This window comes from Platichthys flesus, chromosome 16, assembly GCF_949316205.1.
Source record: "Platichthys flesus chromosome 16, fPlaFle2.1, whole genome shotgun sequence".
NCBI lineage: Eukaryota > Metazoa > Chordata > Actinopteri > Pleuronectiformes > Pleuronectidae > Platichthys > Platichthys flesus.
This window is the reverse complement of record NC_084960.1, coordinates 22,629,241-22,646,376: the sequence shown is the minus strand read 5'-3', so window position 1 is coordinate 22,646,376 and position 17,136 is coordinate 22,629,241. Positions and strand designations below refer to the sequence as shown.

The window sequence follows — 17,136 nt, the reverse complement described above, 5'->3', positions numbered from 1 at the left end:
TCCACTGCTGGATGGTCCGAGTCACCGGTCTGTCACGCTTGAGTTTCTGCCTATAGGAAGGCAGCAGCAGGACGGAAACGTGGTCTGATTTGCCAAATGGGGGGCAGGGGAGGGCCTTATACGCATCCCGGAAGGGACTGTAAACATGATCCAGCATGTTCGCTCCGCGCGTCGGGCAGCTGATGTGCTGGAAGTATCTCGGCAGGACTTTCCTCATCTTGGCGTTGTTAAAATCCCCGGCCACGATAAACGCAGCCTCGGGCCGTGATGTCTCTGTCCTGTCGATCACCGCATGCAGCTCGTCCAGTGCCTGGTTAGTGTCGGCACTGGGCGGGATGTACACCGCTGTTAGAATGACCGATGTAAACTCCCTCGGGATGTAATAAGGACGGCATCTGATCATGAGGTGCTCAAGGTCCGGAGTACAGCCTGAAGAAATAATTCTCACATCAGAGCACCATAGATTATTCACCATGAAGCAGACACCCCCTCCCTTGCTCTTACCTGAGTTTGTTGTCCGGTCCTGGCGGTGAAAGGAGACCCCTTCGGGAACAATGGCGGAGTCCGGGATCGAGGGGTCGAGCCAAGTCTCTGTGAAAACCATCACGTTACAAAACTTGATGTCCCGTTTAAACGCCATCCTTCTACGAAGTTCATCCACCTTGTTGTCCAGGGACTGGACATTAGCCAGAAGAATGCTTGGTAGAGGAAGCAGGTTTTCATGTTTCCTCAGCCGGACCAGGACGCCGGTTCCCGACCTTCTTTTCCTTCGTCCTCGCCTCCGAGTTCCAGGTACGGCAGGTACACCGCGCCATGGGTAGTCTCCTTTGTTTGTTGTCGGTGGCAGTGAATAAGTGTTTTTTACCGTCAAACCGATGGACAGAAGTTGTTCTCTATCCTATATGATGATAGGGCTCGCTTTACCGGAGTGCATGATACAAAATAAGTAGAATAAATAACAACAAGATAGAAAAAAAGAGAAAAAGAGAAGAGCTGTGGGAGAGCGCGAGACACAGCAGCCTTCCACGGCGCCGGTCGGATGCTCAGTAGTCATGCATTACTGAGTTCTTAAACAAAATACGATGAGTAGATAATGAGGGAATTAAAATTTTTGGGTGAATTATCCCTTTCAGATGTTTTTTTATAGTGTTTCTATACCAGGGGTGTCCAAACTACGACCCGCGGGCCAACTGCGGCCTGCCATCCATTTTTAATTGGCCCGCATCATCAAATAAAAAATCTTTCAAAACTATCGGTTTGACCTTAGAGATACATTATCTAATGATATAGCTGCGCTAGACGACATTGCCCTTGCTTCCAACAAAACAGTCAGGAACTTGGGAGTGATCTTCGATCCTGATTTATCCTTCAATAGTCACTTTTTCTAGAAATTTCTAGAACCGCCTTTTTCCACTTGCGTATTATCTCAAAAATCAGACATGTCCTTTCGCAAAAAGATGCACAAAAACTAGTCCACGCCTTTGTAACATCGAGACTGGACTATTGTAATTCATTATTATCAGGCTCCAGCAGTAAGTCGTTAAAGACTCTACAGCTTGTCCAAAATGCCGCAGCACGTGTCCTGACGAGAACAAAGAAAAGAGAGCACATTTCTCCTGTGTAAGCATCGCTATACTGGCTTCCAGTTAAATCCAGAATAGAATTTAAAATTCTCCTCCTCACCTTCAAGGCCCTTAATAATGCGCTATTTTACCTTAAAGAGCTGTTAGTACCTTATAAACCCACTAGAGCACTCCGCTCCCAGAATTCAAGCCTACTTGTCGTCCCTAAAGTCTTTAAAAGTAGAGTAGGAGCCAGAGCTTTTAGCCATCAAGCTCCTCTGCTGTGGAATAAACTACCACTTTCAGTTCGGGAGGCAGACACCATCTGTTCGTTTAAGAGGAGGCTCAAAACCTTCCTTTTTGATAAAGCTTATAGTTAGAGCTAATTAGTGAGCCAGAACGTTACTTGTTCTATTTCATGACACATGACACACAGAGCTTCTTTTTCCAGCTTCTTCTTCCTCTTCTCCATCCCGATCCCCCTTCCCCGGAATCCCTTTGCTTTATCACCCGCAGATCCAGGGCCTCTGTGGCCGCACCATGGATTGCGGTTTGTTGATCGCGCACAGGGGGTCGCGGTGGTGGATCCAGTGTGGCGGATTCTGTGTCGTGTGGGCTGATCGTGGTGGTGGTGGCGGACCCTGTGTGGCGGATTCTGTGTCGTGTGGGCTGATCGTGGTGGTGGTGGCGGACCCTGTGTTGCTTTGGCATCGGGTACGGGCATTGGACCAGGACCGCGGCGGCGGCTCGTGGTGGGTGGCGGTGGACCGATACTGAGGACTGGAGTGGCGTTCTGGTCTGGATGGTGGATCGTGGTCCTGCTGGTTGCTGACCATGGACTGTGATTGCAGCGGGACTGCTTGGCATGTCATGTTGGGGTTGTCCTTCAGGATGCTTACCCCCATCAAATGCTGCTAGAGACTTTAATCTTTAATCTTGAAGACTTTAATCTTGATGATGTTTTCCTGCACGTGGCATCTATTGCACTTCTGTCCGTCCGGGGAGAGGGATCCCTCACATGTGGCTCTCTCTGAGGTTTCTACGTATTTTTACCCTGTTAAAAGGGTTTTTAGTAGTTTTTCCTTACTCTTGCTGAGGGTTAAGGACAGTGGATGTCACACCCTGTTAAAGCCCTATGAGATGAATTGTAATTTGTGAATATGGGCTATACAAATACAATTTTATTGATTGATTGATTGATAACAATTTAGTAGCACTTAAATGGCACTTACTTATAGAATTTTGCAATTTTTCTTTATATTTGAAGAAATTGTACTTTCCTTATTCTTGTTGTTCTAGGTTTGTACCCTCGGGGTTGAATGCACTTAGTGTAAAGGCTGGCGAATGCTTCTGTAAATGCGGCTCCGGCTTTTCACTCAGCTGTGTCGACAGACTTGTTTTAATTTATGGTTTTCCAAGGGTTGCGCATGTTGCAAAGCAATTAGAGACGCCTTCTTTGTGAATGGCAGTCGTCAACTGTTTATTAACATCGCCACTGCATCTCCTCATAGCCTCTTTCTGGCAAACAAATCTGCCAGTAAATGACGGGTTATACAAGTGGTAATACTTTCGGATCTCTTCTGCCAACCGCTCTTCTATTTGGTCCATATTTGTTCTTCTAAACCTCTGTGGTTTCTGCCGGTATTATGGGGCATGAAACTGGAAATGTGACTCCGGAAAGGATGTTGTCAGCAGACCAATCACAGCCTTGCGGGCTGTGTGAGGCTTGCGTAGCTTTGAAAAATTGGGCGATGCGTTTTCAGGGACACCTAAGCACACAAGAGCCCCTTGCATGCCTCTTGTGTGCCTGCGTGTCCCTGAAAATGCAGAAGCATGCGCCAGCCTTTAGTCACTTTGGATAAAAGCGTCAGCTAAATGAAATTTAGTGTAATGTACTATGGCTCACTGTACTGCACTTCTCAGTTTAGACACTAGGTGGTGCCCAACTCCCCCAAAGAGACCGTAGAGAGAAGGGGTAGGGACCCAGGGGTCTACTCAGCTCTACTGGCCGGGCCAGAGTGCGCAACACAATCCACAGCACCACTGAGGCTTGGAGGAATCGCGCAAGCCGGCTGCAAAGTTCTCCAGCCGGAGCTTGTGGCCCAGTGACCGGGGAAACCTGCAAAGCTCTCTAGGCCTGGCCAGAGCACTCGGAGCCACACTTCATCATCGTTGGTTCCGAAGCAACATAAAAGAAACATTCTGACGCTCAGGCCACACTTGCTGCGGTTGCGGTTGAAACAATTTGTTAAACACAACCACTTTAGCATGAGGAAAGGCATCAAGGCACTGACTGATTATAATGCCAACTATCTTATCTTACTACTTAATCAATTATTTGACTACTTCTGCAATAAAAAGAGGAGCCTGTCTTGACAATAGTCCTACAGCACCACCAGGTGAGGGCTACACCAAAGCAGATTTAGGACATAAGGCAGCGGGTCCAGATGGTGTGCCAGGACAGGTCCTGAAAGCATGTGGTGGGCAGTTTACGAATGTGTTAAATAAAAAATATTCAACCTCTCAATACAACATGCTTCTGCTCCGACTTGCCTCAAATCCTTCCAGCTCCAGTTCCTATAGTTGACCGTGAAGTGCTTACATGACCATCGCTCAGTGGCACTATAACCCATTGTCATTAAGTTATTTGAGAATGTACTGCTTGTATACATCAGGAGCTTCATTCCACAAGACCAGGATGAGCAACAGTTTGCCTTTTCAGCAAACTGCACTATAGGGAGTGCCATCACAACTTAGGGGCATTAGGGGCATTAAACAGCTATGTGAGGCGGCTATTTTTAGACTCCAGTTCTGCTTTTAACACAGTCATCCCCCAAAAACTGGTCCGCAAAGGTAACACCATGGGCCTTGGTTCCCCAATAAACTCATGGATCATGAATATATGTGTGTGTGTGTGTGTGTGTGTGTGTGTGTGTGTGTGTGTGTGTGTGTGTGTGTGTGTGTGTGTGTGTGTGTGTGTGTGTGTGTGTGTGTGTGTGTGTGCGTGTGTGTGAGAGTAGAGGGTTTACCTTGTGAAAGCTGAGCTGTAGAACTCGGTTTCTTTATACTGGTGGACCTCTGTGCAATCTTTTCCAGCTTCTCTGCTACCACATTAAAGAACTCAGGATGGTGGTCTATATCAATATTAAAACAACATAAATATATCAGATGAAGCCAGTTATTTATTGTTTTCTATTCAATTATTCCACTCTCTACTGTCTTGTCAGTTTCTATATTCACATGTCCACAAAAACACAGACTGACACTTTTTTATAGTAAGCTGTTTCTACCGTGCTTTGATTTAACTATTGCATTGCTGAGCTGACTGGTTTCTTCTTGTCCAACACCTTAGAAACTTTCTTAGGATTCTTGGTTTAGCAGTCAAAATTAGCACACAGACTACACTTTGGATGACCAAATTATTATAATGGAAAGATACAAATTTAAAAAATACTTAAATTTAGATGCAGCGGCAAACAAATAACGACTACAGCTAAAGCTGTTTATTTTTATAGTGTAAGGAAGGAGCTTACTGGGAGAGATTATGGGTGGGTTTGGTTCTAGATCTTGGTGGACTGGCGTGGTAGGCTTATTTGGACAGGTTTCAGGCCCCTCTTTGTCTTCTCTCTCCAACTTGAACCTGAGGAACTTTGAAATCTTTTTTCTAATCTTCATTTGCTCCAGCTTCTTCTGCTGTTTCTTCTCACTTTCATCATCTTCTGATGTAGAGGTCAGGTTAACACGATCATCCTGTGGGAACATGTTCTTATTCATCATTGAAGATGTGGTGATTATGTGTGTTATGAATATTTATAATACAGATGGGATTTCTGCATTACATTGGTAAAAAAATTACTTAAACTAATATCATCTAAATTTTGATATCACATCAGAAATGCACACATGTGAAAAGGTGTTTGTACCCTCATTACTATTTGAAACAAAGTTTCATTCATCCTGAAAAGTGTCTAAAAAAAGTTCTGAAAGAGCCGAAATCTAGCTTATTCTAATGATCCTCAAAATGACCAACACAAAATTATTTTTGCACCTTTTTAGTAATGAAAAGTAAGTGGATTGTCATGATATTTTCAACATACTATTATCTTCAATTGTACCCTACTACTTGTACCCACAGCTGCTAATAATGTTAAGAAATTTAAGGTAAATGTGACTGTCACTCTCAACTGTGTAAACAACGTTCCTAGATGTAGCTGCAAGCCTTGACTCTCTTCAGGTCAGATCATCAGGACATTCTGGAGTTAAACCTACAGCCCAGTTTCAGAGAGCTTGGTCTCAAGTGCAGGTCATGGCTCCCCCGGCAAGATAATGACCTAAAACATTACTAGCAGCCAAGAATGGATGAGAAGAAAACACCGCACCAATTTGAATTGGCCTGCCATATACCTGGATCTTCTCCTTTGCCCCGATAATGCTGCTGTGTTGATATTGCTGATAATACATAACTGAAAGGGATGCAGCTAGATGAAAGGCCAGGGAGAAACTTAAATCAAAAAGGTTTATCACCTGGAGCATGAATATGCTGAAGAGTATGTGTGTTTTACCTATCTTAAGAGTCATTAAGTTAAAGATGCAGGTTGTTACTAACATGCTAGTGGGTCATTGAGGTCTGAGCAATCCACGTTGTAAGAGCAATTCTTGTTTTTAATTGTTTAATTCACGACTGTGAAATTTGGTCATCTTCCATTATAAATCTGTGCAAAAGACTTTACTTAATCAGCAGCATAAGAGTCTCTGGGATGTGTGATTCCTTGTCTACTCCTTTGATACCTGGTCCCATCCTCTTTCAATCCAATTGTTTTTTCTGTTTGGTTTAATAACTATAATCTAGCCACAGCAGCACCACCCATCCAGCCACCTTCGTCAGCCTCATTCATCGGCACACACTACTGTGCACCTATCTCATCTAGCTCTACATACATTGACTAAATTTACAAAGTCTGTTTTAACACCGACTGAGTTTACACGTGTTCAATCACACAGTTTATGTGTGTGTGTTTCTGTGAGAGAGAGTGGGAGAGCGGGAGAGAGAGGGAGAGAGGGAATGGGGCAAAAGAGCGAGCTGAACTGCTCTTGAATGCGCAAGCTAATTTGAGGAAAGATTTAACTGATTTTGGAATAGTACCGATGATTTTGTTATGATCAGTGTCGAAATGTGGCAAAAAACATATTTCGGTATATCGTCATTACAATATCAACGTGAGCAATATACGTATTGCAAAAGACGGTTTAAACTATGATAAATAGTGTGATAATGGGGCTTGTTTCAGCCGAACAAGGAAAAAAAATTGCCTCTCGGCTCAATTGGATAGGCTGACAACCAATCAGAGCAACGTAGTATGTGATGTATGTTAAGCGACGCATAGTTGTTGTCAACATAACTCAACTGCACGCACGCTGGAAGAAGTAGAAGAAGAAGGTGAGTAAAAAACGATTTTTGACGGTGTTGTAAATGGAATTTAAGGATACACGGAGAACTTACTATCACTATCAGCATTTTTGAGAGAAACATTAAAGGTGAATGCACGTACGAACAAGTTCTCCGTTAAGGATTACAACTCCACATCACATCAAACAAATCGTATCGCATTTGTTGGTCCTGTAAGAACTTAATAACACGGTTGGAACGCGACATTCCCGTGTTTGAAAAAAGGACCGACGGCGAAGGAGACCAGGCTGAAGAAGCGTGTTCATCTGAGGCATCATAGAAAAGAGACCAAGAGCCACTGTAGACACTTTGACACAAGAGCAGTACAGAGTCATTTTTTTTTTCATGTCTGAGGAAGTGGTCACCAGTTACTTCAGTTGCATTGGAATTGGCTGCAACACTGTTTGGCCCTGAAGGCCGAATTATACTCGTGTTGCACGGACGCACCCATGCACGCAAGACACGCAACACGCCCCTTTCGTGCCCTCTGGCGTCTTGCGTGCGTCCGTCGATTTTTCTAACTATACGACAAAACGACACGAGCCCGTCCGGAGTTTAGTTTCCGGTTTCATGCCCCACAATACGCGGAAATCACGGAAGATTTAGAAGAACGAATATGGAACAAATAGAAGAGCACTTGGCAGAAGAGATCCGAAAGTATGACCACTTGTATAACCCGTCACTGACTGGCCGATTTGTCCGCCAGAAATAGCCGGAGTGGCGATGTAAATAAAGATTCGACCAAGAAGAAGACGTCTCTTCTTTGTGTGTTTTGTTTTCGAAAAAAAAAACGTTGTTGCAACATGCGCAACACGTGAGTGAAGCATAAACCAAAACAAGTCTGTCGATGCAGCTGCGTGGCCTTCCGCGGTTGCAGTCGCAGGAATATAATTAGGCCTTGAGACTCCAAAAGTGTTTTGTGGACTCAAACTCTTTACCCCCCCTCAATCGGCATAGTAGAATAATAGTAATATTGAGTGAACCTTAAGTTTAAGCCTTGGTGGGGGGTTATGCTGTGTGCCCATCTAGTTGTTGCATGGTCTTTGCTGGTGAACTGCAATTTATCTCAAATCAAAACACAGAAATAGTGCCCGAGAAAATAATACTTCCTCACCTCTGCTTGGTCTCTGATGTGGGAACATTTTGCAGTGCTCTCCCTTTCCAGTGAGCTTTTAGGATCTTTGGCCGAGCGTTTTGTGTTGTTGCGAAGTGGCAACTGCTTAATGAAGTCTTTGAATCCAGTCTTCTTCGCATCTGCTGAGCCGACATATTCAGCCTGAGAATCACACCCATCTTTTGCTTTTGGTTGTGATCTGGAGCTAGCATCGGAAAGCATGAGTGTAAAAAGAATAGCTGGTTCACAGGTTGTCATATAGAAGAACAGCCAAAAAGCACATGTCATCACTCAGTTTAAGCTAAATAGAGATGAGTTACAGTTCAGAGGGCTAATTTACATTACCTGTACTTGTTGTGCTGGCTGTAGGCACCCCCTACTCTACCAGGTCTCTCTTTCATTGGGGTAGAAAGGGTCCGTTGAAGAAATGCCTGGAGGACTAGAAGAGTCTCAGCCTTGATCTCAACCAAAGAGATTGAGGAGATGGAGGAGATGGAGGAGACAGAGGAATGGTGGACTCGAGACTTTGACATCACTAACATGAAGTGAGACAGAAATGAACAAAAACAGTTCTTATTCTATTTCATTTAAGAAAGGACCACCTTTAAAAGAGTATAATAGCTTTTTTTTTACCATCATTAGTTTTACAACAGTGTAGAGATCAACAATCAACCCTAGCCCATCATGCAATATATAGTATATGCTATCTTAACTATACTTTTACTGTAGGTGAACGAGTCATTGTACATTGGTGAATGAGAAGGCTCATCCGCCGAAATGAGAGAAATCAGGTAGACCAGTGCTGTTCAAGTTGCCACACTGTAGGGGACATAAGTGACGTGAGCAGCAATAGGGAGACTGTGGAAAGACATGAGCAGTGGAGTGACAAAACCTGTCTTTGGCCGTTTGAAGACAGTTCATGCTAGGGCTGAACGATTAATTGCATTTGCGATGAAATCGCGATTTGATAAAATGCGATTTTCTAATCGCAGCGTGCACGATTAAACCGTGCGAACGAGAGTAGGGCTCTGGGCTGCTGTCCGCAACCGCGGGACCACAAAACTCCTCTGATACAGAAGTTAGCGAAGCAAGCCTGCGTCACCTACAGGGTTCTAAAGTCTTCGGCCGACGTGGCGGACTCACAGAGCGAGCTCATGCCGCTGCTGACCGCGGTGCGGGCGGCGGACCTGAAAATCACTCCGCGGAAAAGCAAGCCGTGCTCCGTGGCGGCGGGGCTCCAGAGCCCCCCGGTCACATACATGCACATCTGCGAGACGGAGGTGTTCAGCATGGGGGTGTTCCTGTTGAAGCCTGAAACATGCTTCTGCGACTGCGTCTGCGTCTTTTCACGCCGCTGTGGCGCAAGACTCGTTTTCATTCATGCTTCCCCAACCGTTGCGCGTCTTACAAAGCAATTCCGCGCCAGAACACTAGGCGGAGTAATGCTTTTTGTCGAAGACGACCTTAGAGACGCCTTCTTTCTTCTTCGTCGATTGTTTATTTACATAGCCACCGCGGCTCCTCGTAGCCTTTTTCTGGCGGACAAATCCGCCAGTCAGTGACAGGTTATACAAGTGATCATACTATCGGATATCTTCTGCCAAGTGCTCTTCTATTTGGTCCATATTCGTTCTTCTAAATCTTCCGTGATTTCTGCCGGTATTATGGGACATGAAACCGGAAATGCAGCTCCAGAAGGGATGTAGAGCAGACCAATCACAGCCTTGCAGGGCTTTGCCGTAAATTTTAGAAAAGGGGGTCGACACCCGTCAGCACGTAAAGCCTAGAACATGCTTCTGCGTTTTCACGGGCCCGTAAGCGCAAGAGCCCTTCCGGGTCCCTTACGTGCTTATGTATCCCTCCTTACTGTTATTGGAATGTTCAGGCTTGAGATGAACAAGTGGCTGAACAAAGATTTAAATAGCCTAATCTGTGACACACTAAGCAACATAACTGAGGTATCAGGAGGTACTTAGCTAAATGTTTTCTAGACTATATTATGATTAAGAAGTTATTTATTAGTCCTGCAATGGAGAAACATTACATAAGTAGCATGCAGTACTTGGGTGAAGGAATATAAAGAAACAGAAATATGCAACAATATATAGAAACAAAAACGTGATTAAAAGAAAATAGCTAGCCATCAATCTAATTGTCGAAGGCTGTTGCTCAGGATGCAGAGATGTGTGTGCGTGTAACAACTGTGTGTATATGAGCACGTACAGACAAAGTACGTCTGTACGACTTACAGAGTAAAGCCTGAAACATGCTTCTGCGACTGCGTCTGCGTCTTTTCACGCCACTGTGGCGCAAGACTCGTTTTCATTCATGCTTCCCCAACCGTTGCGCGTCTTACAAAGCAATTCCGCGCCAGAACACTAGGCGGAGTAATGCTTTTTGTCGAGACGACCTTAGAGACGCCGTCTTTCTTCTTCGTCGATTGTTTATTTACATAGCCACTGCGGCTCCTCGTAGCCTTTTTCTGGCGGACAAATCCGCCAGTCAGTGACAGGTTATACAAGTGATCATGCTTCTGCGTTTTCACGGCCCGTAAGCGCAAGAGCCCTTCCGGGTCCCTTACGTGCTTATGTATCCCTCCTTACGTGCTGACGGGTGTCGACCCCCTTTTCTAAATTTTACGGCAAAGCTCCGCAAGCTCACTCAGCCCGCAAGGCTGTGATTGGTCTGCTCTACATCCCTTCTGGAGCTGCATTTCCGGTTTCATGCCCCATAATACCGGCAGAAATCACGGAAGATTTAGAAGAACGAATATGGACCAAATAGAAGAGCACTTGGCAGAAGATATCCGATAGTATGATCCCTTGTATAACCTGTCACTGACTGGCGGATTTGTCCGCCAGAAAAAGGCTACGAGGAGCCGCAGTGGCTATGTAAATAAACAATCGACGAAGAAGAAAGAAGGCGTCTCTAAGGTCGTCTTCGACAAAAAGCATTACTCCGCCTAGTGTTCTGGCGCGGAATTGCTTTGTAAGACGCGCAACGGTTGGGGAAGCATGAATGAAAACGAGTCTTGCGCCACAGCGGCGTGAAAAGACGCAGACGCAGTCGCAGAAGCATGTTTCAGGCTTACCCCTGTAGCCTCAAGGGAATGCTACCATGACTGATTTTTTTTTTTTAAACACACCCGCACCTGGAAGAGCGAAAAACCTCGGCTACAAATTATAGTCGGGTTGCACGCATGCACGCATGCACGCATGCACGCATGCACGCATGCACGCATGCACGCATGCACGCATGCACGCATGCACGCATGCACGCATGCACGCATGCACGCATGCACGCATGCACGCATGCACGCATGCACGCATGCACGCATGCACGCATGCACGCATGCACGCAAGACACGCAACACGCCCCTTTCGAGCCTCCGACAATTTTTCTAACTACACGACAAAGCGACGCGAGCCTCACGCAGCCCGCAAGGCTTGTGATTGGTCTGCTTACTACATCCCGTCCGGAGTCTAGCTTCCGGTTTCATGCCCCACAATACGCGGAAATCACGGAAGATTTAGAAGAACGAATATGGACCAAATAGAAGAGCAATTGGCAGAAGAGATCCGAAAGTATGACCACTTGTTTAACCCGTCACTGACTGGCCGATTTGTCCGCCAGAAATAGGCTATGAGGATCCGGAGTGGCGATGTAAATAAACAGTCGACGAAGAAGAAGACGTCTCTTCGTTGTGTGTTTTGTCTTTGAAAAAAAACGTTACTCCGCCTATGGTTCTGGCGGTGAATTGCGTTGCAACACGCGCAGCACGTTAGAAAAGTATAAACCGCAACGAGTCCGTCGATGCAGCTGCGTGGCCTTCCGCGGTAGGACTATAATTCTGCCTTAAGTTCTACCACATGAGCTTAGTTTTTCCCAAAGACGGACAGTCAGGAAGCCTCGGATCATCCGGCCTCACTGTATCGGGTAGGTCCGCACTAAGCGACGGAAACATTCCGCTCAAGGTTGGTGAAGAACAGACGGAAAAAGAAAGTCAGTTAGGCATCTTTTCCTACCTCTGCGTGTGTTTCCGCTTGTCCACTTGATATTTTACGTCTTCTCTCCCCTGTATGTGTGTGTTTGAGAGAACGAGAGAGAGAGAGAGAGTGGGAGGGCCCATTTCTCACCCGTCCCAACCTGCACTGCTTTCTCTTAGACATGGAACTGGTTCTTTTCACAAACTTCAGGAGACAGTTGAAAATTTGCTTTAGCCTAAATACGTTTCAAAAGAAAATTCAAATTTAAAGATAATATATTGTTATATTTGAATCACCTCCGTTATATGAAGGTAGCAATATATTATTTGATCATAAAATAAAATTGGAGGCATGTGAACAAAAAAAGCAAACCAAATCAGCAAATTTTTGAATACCTACTCTTTCTTAAAATGCATTGACCTAATTCTGGTGTTACACTACATACGCTACCCTGACATGTGAAATTCAAAGGGGGGTTCCTCACAGGCATCCGTTTTTTCTCTGGAAAGGTCTTGGATTTTTTTTCAGTCAAGAAAAGTCAATTGTTTAGTTATTCCTCGATTCACATAAATATTTTAACTAATAAATTAAACATTAAACAATTTAAAGGTTCATGTATAATGGTTCAGTGTGTAGAGTTTAGTCACATCTAGTGGTGAAGTTGCATGTTGCAGCTTAATACCCCTAACCTCACCCTCCCATTCCAAACACGGAAGAAAACCTGTGGTAGCCATCAGTTTGACTCAAAAGATGTTTAGTTTTTTCCAATTTGGGCTAATATAAAAAACATGGCAGCCTCCGTAGAGAGGACCCACTCCCGGTGTAAATATAAAAGAATTTAAATATAAAGGGCCCATTCTATAGTAAAGAAAACAACAATTTGTTCAATTTAGATGAAACACACTAATGAAAACATCACTATGATTATTTTATATATACAATTTCTGCCAATAGATCCCTTTCGAGGATTCTCTGCAACTTCTACAGATGCACCATAGAGAGCATCCTGACTGGTTGCATCACCGCCTGGTATGGCAGCTGCACCGCCCTGAACCGTAAGGCTTTACAGAGGGTGGTGAAGTCTGCCCAGCACATCACCAGGACAGAGCTACCATCCATAGAGGACCTCTACACCCAGCGGTGCAGGAAGAAGAGCAGCCGGATTATTGAAGACCCCTTTCACCCCAGCCATAAACCATCTGGCCGACGGTACCGCAGCATACGGGCCCGCACCACCAGGCTCAGAGACAGTTTCATCCCCCAGGCCATACGACTTTTAAACTCCTCTCCGTGACATATCTGCATATTTGCACTTTTGTTGTTTTATTTTCTCCTGAGTTGTTTATATATATTTAGATATAAATATATTATTTTATTTTAATGTATAGGTTGTAATTACTTTGTTAGAAGAGAGCCTGAGACTCAAGCATTTCACTGCCAGCGACTGCTTAATGTTATTGTTGTGCATTTGACTATAAAAATCTTGAATCTTTCACCTAAATCTAACACAGTGAGCCTTTAATACAATCTCAGATCAGCCTGTTTATCTGCAGATATAATCACTGCGGACATGTGAACAGTCATTTATCCAGCTGTGCACAGATTTGTGAGATTTAAAAAACAGAACCATTGATACTAATCCCTTGACAAAAGTGATTCCAATAGTTCAAATTTTTTTTTTTACATACACAGAGCTTTCCTCTCTAACCCACTGAGAGTTTTTATGCATTTGAGCCACACAGTCAGATGTAAAACATTTTTACTAAGAAAACAAGAAACCTTAGAAAATGTAATGGTTCGCAGTGAGCATTAGAATTCAAAATTACAGAACCACATTTATTTAAAAGCCTAACAAAAAGTCATATAGGCAAAGTGGATGTGTTCAGGCCTGTGTATAATATTACCTCAATGGGTACAAAGTAATATAAAGTAAGTTTCTGTTCTGAGTGATGCCCTAAAGAAGGGATTTCAGTGACATTACGGCAGGGGAATCAGGCCTGTAAAGACACCAATAAACCTGAACTTGCTGGTGGTCAACCTTTAGACTGGAGTAAGGTTTTACACCATTACATCAAACCTTACTAAAAGCAATAGGTTGTGGTCGGGCTAATGTAATGGTAAATGATCTGTACATATTCATACAGTGCATTTATGGGCAGCACTTTTTCTATAAGAATGGCAGGGGTACTTTGGGGCTTCACCATCTTGCCCAAGGACAACTTGGAATGCATAATGAGGAAGACATTTGATCAAACCACCCACACTCTGATTAGTGGAAAATCCACTTTATCCCCTGAGCCACAGTCACTAATTAAGAGATCTGTTGTGAATTGAATACAACTAAACTCAGGAAATAGTGGACAAGATCACTTACATAACAATGTAATAGAATCTGCCAGGTCTGCATTGGGGGTTGTAGTACAACTGTATTCACATATAAGTAAGATAGCCTTTGCAAAGGCCATCTTCCTGGGGAAGTAGATCGAGAGTTTAACATGGGTATCTTTTAACTCATGGGGCAGGTGTTGATCAGGTCGTCCACATACCAGGAGTTCGGCGGCTTGATCCTTGTCTAACCATTCCACGTGCCAAAGTGTTCTTGAGAGAGAATATTAACAAAATTGCCCCTGATGGCTGTATCAGCAGTGTATTGGTGATGGATGATAGAGAAAGTGAATATCTACAAAGATGCACTGTATGAGATACAATAAGAGATCACAATTTCAGAGCTGCCAACTTTTCAAAAAACCTTGGAGTGAGATTTTGTCTGGGGTGACCAAAATTTTGCAGCGCACACAGCCACACATGTTTGTGGCTCAAATATAAGTGAATAGGAATTTGGCGTTGTATCCATGTTGTGCATTCTGGTGGTTTTTGGGGCCCGAAGTCGTTGATAGGGGCAGCCTACTGGAGATGGACAACATTGGTTACATTCTAAGAAGCAAAGACATAGCTGAAGGTCCACCCCAAGGAAATTTTGGTTTAAGTAGATGTTATTTCCAGCATTCTAGTGGATTTTTGGGTGGTATGCTAAAGATGTGCAATACCTGAACTTATTCTGATTCATGTTACTCTGATAATGACTTGTAGGGCCTTCTAGACTTGAGCTGAACATTCAACCAGAAAACTATTGTTGTGCCTCAATGACTGTCTATCTACCACAATATAGCTGAATTAATAGACCTTTGTTTAACATTTGACCAAGGTAGATTGATTGACATTTTCATTACGATGGTATTCAACTAATTCTTAACCGAAACCTAAGCTATATTGTTAATAATTGTGTTCTTAAGAGCAGTTAATGATTTATGTTCAGCAAAAAAATTACACAAGATTAGTTAGGGAGAAATATTTTCATTATTCAAAGCCTCCCACCACACGTTCATGGACCCTCTTCCCCCATATAAAATTTGTCTGGAGCCGCAAAACATATTTGATAACAAAGCTAATAAAGTTTTATATAAAGTTATACTATACTAAACTATAGTTTGTTGCATTTATGAAATTATAGAACAACAATAAAGAAAACTGTTGTCATTTTATTGATATGTTTACCTGTTACAACCAAGGAAATCACCAAACGCAATACACAGGCAAGTTTAGGTCTACTTTGAAATAAAGTAAACGCAGAGCTATGTAGGCCTATTTGAATCCTCCCCATATTTGTGGAAAATGTATGAAATAAGAAGTACCCTATTGTGAAATAAATAAATACATATAGCTGCAGCCTAATAGCTTAAAAATATATATTTTAGTTGGCGAAATACACAAAAAAAAGTGAGAGCAGGTCACACTGGAGGTGGACACAGAAACTGAAGCTCGGTAGAGACCAACTGCAATTTCTGCTCTGGTCAAGAAGCTGCTGCGCTGATCTCTGATCAGCTGAGACCACAGAAACTCTGTGTTTTCACTGTTTCCATAGTTAAGAAGCAGACAGTCACTGAGCGGCTCCTACACGTGAACGACCGCTGATCTCACTGTGTCTCTGAGCGAGTGCGCGGGGCGCGCGGCGGAGCCAGCCAACGGACCGGTGCGCTTTCTGGGAGCACACACACACACACACACAGACACACACACTCGCCTACTCCTGGTACCTCATGACGGCCTGATACGATGTTTAAAAAAATTATCGTGACTTAGTCCACCACCATCATTTTCGTCTCATCTGGTCAACAAGTTAAAATAGATTAAGTCATAGTTTTTATTTTCAAAGATCCGTTTTTTTTTTGGCGTGAGAAATTGGATGTGTGGCGTGAGTGTGTGTGAAAACATGCAAAAGCGTGTGTCACACGGCGAAAGCGTGAGAGTTGGCAGCTCTGCAATTAATAGAGCAAATCAATTTGCAGTATAAGAAATTCAAAGAACTAGTGGTTGGACTAGGAAGAACTTACTGAACCATAATTTTAGAAGTCACCTTGGCAGTGATAGTCTTACATATTGAAAAAAATCTAATAGAAAGGAAAATGAAACTGAAATTGGACTACATAATTTCCAATCATTCAAAGGGGCTACTATTATTATTGGTGTGTATCTCATTATATGTGCCATATAGGCCCGGGATGATAGTCTGAAGTGCAATCCTAGAATACTTCCTTTGTATCGGAGTCTCAGTTTGAAATGTCCAGTCTTCTTTTGTTTGCCAGACTTAAATGAAGTAACTAATCAAGTATATGTCAGACACAGTTACACAGTGACAATGGACACAGCTGTATACTCAGAGCCCAATAAGTATTAAGAAACACCAAAACAAATCACGGCCATTCAAAACCTCATTCGAGTGGAATAACATCAATGTTTATTTTATTGAGTCAAAGACAGAAGAAAACACAACACCAAGTACCGAGATGACAAGGAAAATAGATATGAAAACATAAGTCAGCCAGAGATAATCCAGCACATAACACAACCACTCCTTAGCACAGCCCCCCCCAAACCTGTCCAGCGTCACTCTGGTTCAAGACACTGGTACAAGGATTGGGAGTGACCAGACCAAGAAAGCATGACAGAGGATAGGAATTTCAATACAGG

The 17,136-nt window shown here is 43.6% G+C and overlaps 1 protein-coding gene and 1 long non-coding RNA gene across 6 annotated transcripts in view; one reads left to right on the top strand and one right to left on the bottom strand.

Moving 5' to 3' along the window:
• bcl2l12 (BCL2 like 12) overlaps positions 1-12,262 on the bottom strand; it is a 36,631-nt gene extending 24,369 nt beyond the window's left edge. For 4 of the 5 annotated variants that reach the window (XM_062408427.1, XM_062408431.1, XM_062408430.1 and 1 more), the window contains exons 1-5: positions 12,148-12,262; positions 8,468-8,657; positions 8,123-8,327; positions 5,096-5,312; positions 4,592-4,696 (exon numbers count right to left, since the gene is read on the bottom strand). In XM_062408427.1, the coding sequence (XP_062264411.1) occupies positions 4,592-4,696; positions 5,096-5,312; positions 8,123-8,327; positions 8,468-8,655 (715 nt within the window). In that variant the 5' untranslated portion in view covers positions 8,656-8,657; positions 12,148-12,262. Of the gene's footprint in view, positions 1-4,591; positions 4,697-5,095; positions 5,313-8,122; positions 8,328-8,467; positions 8,658-9,228; positions 9,588-12,147 lie in introns of those variants that run through there. The other variant, XM_062408429.1, reaches the window with a different exon arrangement.
• LOC133971178 (uncharacterized) lies at positions 11,620-13,601 on the top strand. Its single transcript, XR_009924361.1, has 2 exons — positions 11,620-12,058; positions 13,063-13,601. It is a non-coding gene; the product is annotated as an uncharacterized LOC133971178 (long non-coding RNA).
• Positions 13,602-17,136: the final 3,535 nt, after the last annotated feature.